General features: G+C 48.1%; 1 protein-coding gene and 1 pseudogene across 1 annotated transcript; both read left to right on the top strand.

Annotated features, from left to right (window-relative positions):
* Positions 1-243: 243 nt before the first annotated feature.
* On the top strand, positions 244-6,593 carry LOC136544925 (uncharacterized). The gene is made up of 6 exons (XM_066536985.1): positions 244-820; positions 1,800-2,456; positions 4,814-5,275; positions 5,365-5,537; positions 5,938-6,121; positions 6,227-6,593. The coding sequence occupies exons 1-6, from the start codon at positions 353-355 to the stop codon at positions 6,314-6,316; spliced, it is 2,034 nt and encodes a 677-aa protein (XP_066393082.1). The 5' UTR covers positions 244-352; the 3' UTR covers positions 6,317-6,593.
* LOC136542868 (fasciclin-like arabinogalactan protein 17) lies at positions 3,106-4,216 on the top strand (annotated as a pseudogene).
* Positions 6,594-9,484: the final 2,891 nt, after the last annotated feature.

The raw sequence follows: 9,484 nt of genomic DNA, 5'->3' as shown, positions 1-9,484 counted from the left end.
TCGTCTAACACCATTGGTCGGGTTGGGTGACGCTGCATCTCTATGTGTGCTGGTGCTATTCATTTTACAATTCTTTGAGACGCGCCAGCCAAATCGATATCACGACCGGGCCTAATATCTACCGTACTGTACTATAGATTGCAGGTCCAGGACTGAGTAATTTTGGGCCTCTACGGCCCGCTTACGCACGTTCTAATCTTGCCCTTCCTCCCACATCTCGCCTCGCCCCCTGTCTCTCTCCAGCAGCCAGCAGCCAGCAGCGCGAGCGTCACTGTCCCATCCTGCTCCTCTCCTCTCCCCTCCCCTGCAACTAAAGCCCTAAAACAGCCCCCTCCCTCCGCCGCCGGTCGCCATGGCGGACACGGTGCAGTACCGCCTGGAGCGGATGACCGACGAGCTGGACGACCTGGAGCGCCGGGGCCTCTTCACGCGCGCCGAGCTCGCCGACGTCGTCCGCAAGCGCCGCGACTTCGAGTACCGCCTCCGCCGCCACTCCCCGCTCCGCCAGGACTTCCTCGACTACATCGCCTACGAGCTCCGCCTCGACTCCCTCCGCAACCTCCGCAAGCGCGCCATCATACGCGCCGCCGCCGCCGACGAAGAAAACGACGCTCGCAGCAGCGACGACGAGGGAGGCAGGAGGAAGAGGAAGAAGGATAAATCCAAGAAGAAGTGGAAGAAGTCCGTCTCCGACGTCGCGGGCGTCCTCCGCGTCCTCGACATCTACCGGATGGCCACCGTCAGGTTCAAGGGCGACCTCGACCTCTGGTTCCGCTACCTCGAGTTCTGCCGCGACAAGCGACACGGCAGGATGAAGCAGGTATGCCGTATGCCACCACCAATAGTCCAGCACCAAATCGATTCCTTTACTATCATTCCCTTGCGAATTGGATGCCTTAATATCTGTATAGTTGGTTGTTAGGTTCAAAGTTAACCTCTGTAACTTGCTGCTGCTCTGCTCGATTTCAACATTTGCTCTCGTTTTGGACTATACACTGACATTGTGCTCTGCTCACAAGAAATCGGGAAAAGCTGAAACCTTTCTATGCCCATAGTGTGCTATTACAGCTACACATTTACATGGTGTTTGGTTTGTGCTCGGGTAACATAACTGAAAATGGAATCAATTCACTGGGGTTTGATTAGTGGGATCATTGATTCCAGACTTTGTTTGGAGCGGACGTGGTAACGGTATTGCAGAGAGACATCAGCGATGTAATGAGAAAAGGGTCGAGGAGTGGCGGTATCGGCAATGAATAGAGTGCTATTTGACGGTATCTCATAACAGGAAGGACCGAAACAAGCAGCTGTATCGTCATACAGTCCCGGGAGTAATTAGATTACGTTACATTCCACCAAACCAAACACTATCTTATTAGTATGATGACTTGGAGCCACACGCTGTAATCTGGAAAAGTTGCAACCTTTGTATGCTACCCATTTAAGTTCAAACTTCCATCTCTGTTACTTGCTGTTCCTCTGTTTGATTTCAATATTTGTTACCCTTTACTCTGACATTGATGCTCAAGAAAAAATCTGGGGAAGTTGACAGCTTTCTATGCCCATAATGTGCTATTTCAGGATTTCAGCTACTCATTTAGTACAACTTGGGGCTACACACTGTAATTTGGCCAACAAGTTAGCCAATTATAAATTGCATTGCACATTCTTTCAAGTATTTCTAATCGAGTAGGAAAGTTCAATTTTGAGCTATGATCAGATGGAAGACCTTTATTTGCATACACTGGCAAACTTTAATGTTGTTCTGTTCTGTCCTTGTACTTGTCTTCTTACTACAGGTTCTGGCACAAGCTATTCGCTTCCATCCCAAGGTTCCTGGGCTTTGGATCTACGCGGCAGCATGGGAATTCGATCAGAACCTGAACGTTGCTGCGGCACGTGCACTGATGCAGAGCGGTCTCAGGTCTTGTCCTCAATCAGAGGATATGTGGATCGAGTATCTTCGCATGGAGCTTACCTACCTTAACAAGCTCAAGGCTCGGAAGGTTGCTCTTGGAGAGGATGTCAAGATGCTGCAGAAGAACGATAACGATGCAGGCCAGTGGAAAGAGGAAAACAAGGAACTGTTCATGCCACTGAACGAACAGGGTGAAGATCCCAAGGAGTCGGGCTCGGCTGGAGATGCCCTGGAGGAGAAGGAAGACCTATTTTGGCGTCAAGGATTGTTAATCATTCAGACCATATATCATGGTGCGGTGGAAGCTCTTCCGTCAAGCTTAACCTTGCGGAAGAAGTTCTTGGAGATATTAAACAGTGTTGACTCGGCACATTCTGATGAGTTGAAACTGGAGGTCCTGGATGACCTTAAGAGAGATTTCTCTCATAGCGAGGACTACTGGGATTGGTTTTCTAGGCTTCAGCTAAGCAACTCGAGCAATTCCAGTAATTCAAATAGAAAGGATGCATTGTCGAATAAGTTGAACAGATCAATTCAGGTAAAGGAATTATATCACCGCTTCCCTATAAATATAAACCTCCATCATGCAAACTTGCTTGCTATTTAGCGAAAGAAAATAAAAAGATAGAGAATGTAGTTGAATGCACTGTGGCTGTCTTGCACTAATAATTTTTTTCTGTGTCAATTCACTACAGGCAATTCATATACTAGATGCAAGGTTTTAATTGTGGTATTGTGTACTCACATGCTTAGTGCATGCTAGTTTGTGTAGGTTTATGCAGTAGATTGTTACCTAATTTGTTTACGAGGTAATTCTTATAATCTTATTGCATGCTTGTTATGAAAGCTTTCTTTAATGCCATTTGCAATTGGGTTATTTTGATATAGGCCATTATAATTCTCCAAGTTTTGAGAAACGCCATTATAATTCACCTATTCGGAGATTTGCCATTACAATTTCATCTCTCCCGCATCCATGCCATTTTCTACGGCTGCCGCGTACGAGGCCCACTGTTAGGCACGTATGCCTACGGAAGGCATACGGACGTCAAGTCCCCATCTCCTTCGACCGAGCCCGCTATCGCTCGCACGCCGGCCGCCGCAGATGAGCGATTGAGCGCCGTCGCTCCGCCTCCGACCCCCATAAGCAGCCTCCAACACGGGAGAGGTGTGCGTCCTCTCCATAGATGGGGGCCCGGCGCCGCGCTGGTGCGCCTGGAGGCCACGCTGCAGCGGCGCGGTTCGCGGACTTCTTCGACGCGGCGGCGCGGTCCGACGTGGGAGGCGTCCTGGCAGCCCTGCTGTTCGCGTTTGGGGTCAACTCCAACTCCATGTTGGTGGCGCTGCTGGACTCGCACTACACGGAGCTGGTGGAGAAGGCGCTGCTCCCGCAGACGCTGGAGGACATCGTTGGGAAGCACAACGTCACCATCTTCGCGCCGTGGAACGAGGCACTGGAGCGGGACCTCGACCCGGAGTTCAAGCGCTTCCTGCTGGAGCCGTGCAACCTCAAGTCGCTCCAGGCGCTGCTGCTCTACCACGTCCTCCCCTCGCGCCTGCCTTCCGACGCCTGGCCCGCGGCCTCACACCCCACGCTCTCCGGCGAGGAGGTCGAGCTCGCCACGGCAGGGACCGGCATGCGAGTCGGCCACGCCGCCGTCACACGCCCGGACGCTGTGCTCAGGCCCGACAGGGTCATCCACGGAATCGAGCGCCTCCTCGTCCCGCGCTCCGTCCAGGAGGGCTTCAACCACCGCCGCAGCCTCGCCGCGATCTCGGCCGTGCTGCCCACGGGCGCGCTCGAGGTGGACCCCAGGACGCACCGCCTCAAGAAGCCCACGTCGCCGGTTCCCCCATCGCCCCCTGCTCCTGATCTAGGACACCATGGCGCCCGGGCCCTCCATCGCGCCCGCGCTGGGGCCGGGCTCCGGGAAGCACCACTTCGGCGGGCACAGCCAGGTCAAGGACTTCATCCAGACGCTGCTCCTCTACGGCGGCTACAACGAGCTCGCCGACATCCTCGCCAACCTCACCTCCCTTGCCACCGAGATGGGCCGCCTCGTCTTCGAGGGCTACGTCCTCACCGTGCTCGCCCCCAACGACGAGGCCATGACGCGCGCGCGGTCGCGGGCAAGCGACCCGGCGCCGCCGCAAGGCGCGGGCGCGGGTTCTCGGTCGCTGCTGTCGTGGGAAGCCGGCGCCGCATCACCGTGTCAGCGTTGTGCCGGCCAATCTCCTTGGAGGGGCGCACCTTGTCCGCGAACTCGCGCGCGGCCGCCGGCGCCGAGGTGAGCCATTACAGCGAGGAGAAGTTCGTCACGGGGGAGGTGGTGATGGTGCTGTGGACGGTGGAGCAGGAGATGGAGGTCACCGGCGGGGGTGGTCGCCGCATCGGCATGCTGGGACTGCAGGTGCTCGCGTGCGCCCGCGGTGGTGGTGGCGTTGGCTGCTCACACACACGCCGCGGACGCGCTCGGTCGGACGGAGGAGATGCGGACTTGATGTCTGGCTTCCCGTAGGCATACGTGCCTGACAGTGGACCTTGTACGTGCCAGCCGTAGAAAATGGCATGGATGCGAGAGATGAAATTATAATGGCAGATCTCTGAATAGGTGAATTATAATGGCGTTTCTCAAAACTCGAAGAATTATAATGGCCTAGATCAAAATAACCCTTTGCAATTATAGTATTAGAGCTTGACTAATCTGTACAGCATACTGTGTACCCTTTAAAGCTGTCCTTTTGTAATAGCCTTGTAGTATGTCTGTCTGTTGCAGTTTAGAGCACAATGGTAGTTTTCCCATTTCTCAGGCCAGGATCTGGCAGCTACACTGCACACTAGGTCTGATACACCTTTATGAACATTCTAAATTTATATTGTGGTGTGGATTGTAGGTGTACGATGAAGCTGTCAGAAGGCTACCAAATTCCAAAATGTACTCGTTGTACGCAAAGTTTTGGATGGATGTTCTATCTCCTGACAGAGAAGATTCCATCACATTATTCCAGGATTCTGAGTTTGATGCTTCAGAGTTCACTTCATCCATACTGAAAGTTTATGAAAAAGCGGAATCATGTGGGTGTCTTACTGAGGATCTTGCTTGCCAATACATATCACTTTACTTGAAACTAGAAAGACTAGAGGAAGCTAAGACTCTTGCAGAAAAGCTTTGCGATGTTCCTCTTTCTAATGCTGCAAAATTGTGGAGCCTTAGAGCTTCTATGGAGATAAATTCGATTGCGACTGCTCCTGGTAGTTCTTCCTTGAGCAAGAAGAACTTGAGCTCTCTATTTGATCTATTCAGCACTGTACTTTTTAAGTTGTCTGTAACTGAGGCTGAGGGATTGTGGCATATGGTAAGTTATTTAGATTAATATTGGCAAATTAACTTTGGCTTTACCTTACTACTACGACTGTGTTTGAAATTGTTCGTGATGCATTTCAGGCCATGAAATTGTTTTTCCATGATAAGGTCTGGTTCGAGAAGTTGGTGAAGACTGCAATGCTATCATTAAGTTTGGCAGGTGGCAGCGATTCAGGAGCATCTGTTTCTTCTGCTATCGTTGGGTGGCATTTGCAAAGAGATGGTATGAAGCATGCTAGGAAGATGTACAAGAGGTATGAAAACTAACTGTACACTTGCCATGTTGGATACAGTATGTAATTGTGTGCTCTTGCATGATGATGTTCTTCAATTATCAATTTATTATCATATCGAGCAGCCAATGTAGGTAATATTGACAATGTGAAATAGCATTTTAGATTTCAGAGCAGATGCCATTCATCTGTTAGCTGTTTCTATCTCATTGAAATAACAATTGTTCAGTGCATAGTTTCTTCTTTAAATATTTGTAGTATTGGCTTGATAGGCCATCTGTATCTTTCTATCTTTCTCCACAGTCCTTTGCATTGCTTGTGATTGAAGTTGAAAAAAGGAAAATGTAGCTGCAGTTGATATTGCCTCCTTAGTGTTGGGACCTGATGACACCTTGGCCTCTGCTTGTTGAATCCAACACAGATTGCTTGCTTTACCTCGGCCAAGCCTCAAGTTCATGCAGTACTGCATAGAGCTGGAGGCAAACCTTGCATCGCTCGGAGACCATGGCGCCCTCACAAATGCTCGGCGGCTATATGATTCAGCGCTCGACCTGTATCCCCAGGAAAGTGAAGTATGGAGAAACTACTACAACCTGGAGCTGAAGGTGAGACTGCACATTACTACTATATATATGTTGCCTCATTTCATAAAAGGCTAGATTGGTTGCCATCTTGATTCACTGACATGGCGCTCTTGATTATATTACCAGATGGGAACATCAGAGTCTGCCAACGCCGTGTACTCGTGTGCTCGCAAGGTGCTCGGTGACTCCACTGCCCTGACCGCTCCCCGGAGCTAGCTAGCAGCATCCAATGTATTTCAACCTGTAATGCAATATCTGTTTGGATTCGTTTTTAGTTCTCTCCGTGAGCATGTTTAGTTTGGGTCAGCAAACAATTAAGCTGACACATCAAAATTTTGGCCCTAAATCAGTGGGGTGGTAATTTGTGACTTACAATATGTTGAGGTGCTGCAGCTGCTTGTCCACCTCGTTGTCTCCCTGTCCCTTTTCTCCTTGTTGAGCAGTAATAGCTGGACTGTTGGTGTTGGTGACGCTTTTCCTTGTTGAGCAGTAATAGCTAGAGAGTTGCTATGGAGTAACAGTGTCAATTGCAACGTGAACAAATTCTTTTGAGAGGTGCTATGCATTATTGCTCGTCTTGCATGGACCAGAGAAGCAGATAAACAGTGTCCACCGACCCGTCTTTCTCGTGGCAATAGCTTGAGTACTGGGTGATAGAACTTATGGTCGCCTAGGCGTAGATCAAGAGGGTATGTTCTTAGAAAAACAAGTAGTTCGTCCTAGAACTTGAACTAGAGAGAGAGAGACAGGGGAATAGATGGGCTGACCATTGGGCTTGGAGGAGCTGGAAGCCATGGCGTCGGTGACGACCTCGGTCAATGAGCGGTGGTGAAGAAAGCTGTGGCAGCCCAGGTTGGCGGCGGCGTGGTGAAGTCCAGAGGGCGACGGTGAGTCGACGAGAACAGTGGCAGCGCTTCCCGCCGCTGTTGCGCACCCTTAGATCGGATTAGGGTTCTGTCGGTAGGGTACTATGGCAATGGTGAATCTCCTGATTCGAGCCGCTGGCCCCCACCTCTTTATATAGTGCAGTGCGATGGGACCCACCAACCATGTAGGGTTGGGTGTCCCCGATCAGGGCGCGAGATCAATGACTTCGACTCGGTATGAGATCAATACTAACATTCTTCCCCTTGATCTTATCTTGTACATTAAACTTTAGACTTAAACTTAACATTTAACTTGGTACCCATTTCGTTATAGATCAGTGTATAGAGCATGTCTCGTCATGACACTCAGTACCGTCAGATTAACAGCTACAATTCACCTTTCTATTTTGAAACAGATCTTTAACTAGGCTCTTATTGTCCAAGGATCATAGGCTTTTCCGTAAACCCATACCGGCTAAGTGTTCTCTAAACACGTTGGGCGGTAAGCCTTTTGTAAGCGCTTCCGCGAGCATTTTCTTTGTACTTATATGCTCGAGACTAATAGAATGATCCTAGGCTTTGTCTTTCACAACATAAAACTTTATGTCAATGTGTTTGACAGCACCACTTGACTTATTGTTGTGAGCATAACATACTGCTGGCTCATTGTCGTAGTACAACTTGAGTGGCCTATGGATGTCGTCGACCACTTTTAACCCAGACATAAATTTCTTTAGCCAGTTCACCTGTCCCGTTGTCTCATAACATGCTACAAACTCGGCTTACATCGTGGACGATGCAGTGATGGTTTACTTGGAGCGTTTCCACGATATAGCTCCTCCCGCGAGAGTAAATACATAGCCTGATGTGGATTTTCTATCATCTACATTTCCCACGAAATCTGAATCTGAATACCCCTCTATACGAAGGGAATCAGATCTTCTATACGTTAGCATGAGGCCTTTTATGCCTTGCAAATAACGCAAAGCTTTCTTTATCATTTTCTAGTGTTCTATTCCTAGATTACTCTGATATCTGCCAAGTATCCCGGTAACAAAAGCTAAGTCAGGGCGTGTATATACTTGAGCATACTGTAAGCTTCTGGCAGCTGAAGCATATGGAACATCTTTCATTCGATTGATCTCATATTGGTTCCTAGGACATTGGAATTTCCCAAAACTATCGTCCTTAACTATGGGAGCATGTGAAGGCTTACACTCATGCATACTATATTAGAACCTTTTCTAAGTATGCCTTTTGCAATAAACCTAAAACCTCCTTTCTTCTATCTCGGTAAATCTCTATTCCTAAAACAAACGAAGCTTCACCGAGATCTTTCATATCAAAATTTAAAGACAAGAACTTCTTCGTCTCTAGTAGTAGATTAACATCACTACTAGCGAGTAAGATGTCATCCACATACAGGATTAGGAAAATGAATTTCCCATTCTTGAACTTTGCATAAATGCAATTGTCCTCCACATTATCTTTGAACCCAAACTTCCTAATTGTTCCATCAAATTTTAAATATCACAATATGGAGGCTTGTTTTAATTCGTAAATGGATTTCTTCAGGCGGCATCCGATACGTTCTTTTCCTTTTACGACAAAACCTTTTGGTTGTGCCATATAAACATTTTCATCCAAATCCCCGTTAAGGAAAGCCGTCTTCACATTCATCTAATGTAATTCTAAATTGTAATGTGCCACTAACGCCATTATAATTCTAAAAGAATCCTTACATGAGTCTGGAGAAAATGTCTCATTGTAATCTATTCCTTCTCTCTGCGTGAAGTCTTTCGCCACAAGTCACGCTTTAAATTTTTCCACATTCCCTTTGGAGTCATATTTTTACAGCCTACTGTCTTGGCTCCTTTAAGAATTTTTTCTAAGTCCCAAACTTTATTGGTGCTCATTGATCTAATTTCATCTTGCATGGCTTCAAGCCACTTCGACGAGTGAGCGCTTCTCATGGCTTCTTCAAATAAGGTGGGATCACCCTCCATTTGAAATTCTTCACTAACATAGACTTCGTAGTCATATAGAATGGCTGATTTTCTGGCTCTTTGAGGCCTTCTGGGGGCCTGATTAGTTAGCGCTTGTTCCATATGGGACTATTGTTGCTCTTCCTCATGTGCGACAATAGGCTCAATAGGATCTAGAAGGACATGTTCCTCATGTTCATTTATTGTCACCATAAGAGAACTAACAACATGTGATGTCGCTACAATGTCCTTCATTATTGGTGCAACAACAACAGGTAGCGAGAAAAATAGTTCCTGAACCATCAGAGTGGGCATGTATGCCCTCTTCTCCTCAAAGTTAATTTCTCGTGCTACCATGCTTCCCCTGACCATCTCATCCTCTAAGAACACAGCGTGTCTTATTTCTACAAATACCATGCTTCCCCTGACCATCTCATCCTCCAAGAACACAGCGTGTCTTATTTCTACAAACTTCGTATGTCTGCTAGGACAATAAAAACGATAACCTTTTGACTTATCTGGATAGCCAATGA

The sequence above is a fragment of the Miscanthus floridulus genome, chromosome 3 (genome assembly GCF_019320115.1).
Source record: "Miscanthus floridulus cultivar M001 chromosome 3, ASM1932011v1, whole genome shotgun sequence".
Classification (NCBI taxonomy): Eukaryota; Viridiplantae; Streptophyta; class Magnoliopsida; order Poales; family Poaceae; genus Miscanthus; species Miscanthus floridulus.
Note: the sequence above shows the minus strand (reverse complement) of the source record. Positions and strands in the feature narration are given on the sequence as shown.

Excerpts from the sequence above, each read along its gene's own strand:
- LOC136544925 (XM_066536985.1), top strand. The coding sequence starts at position 353 with ATGGCGGACACGGTGCAGTACCGCCTGGAGCGGATGACCGACGAGCTG. Across the intron at positions 5,276-5,364 it reads CTGAGGGATTGTGGCATATG|GCCATGAAATTGTTTTTCCA; the intron begins GTAAGTTATTTA and ends GATGCATTTCAG. Across the intron at positions 6,122-6,226 it reads ACTACAACCTGGAGCTGAAG|ATGGGAACATCAGAGTCTGC; the intron begins GTGAGACTGCAC and ends TTATATTACCAG.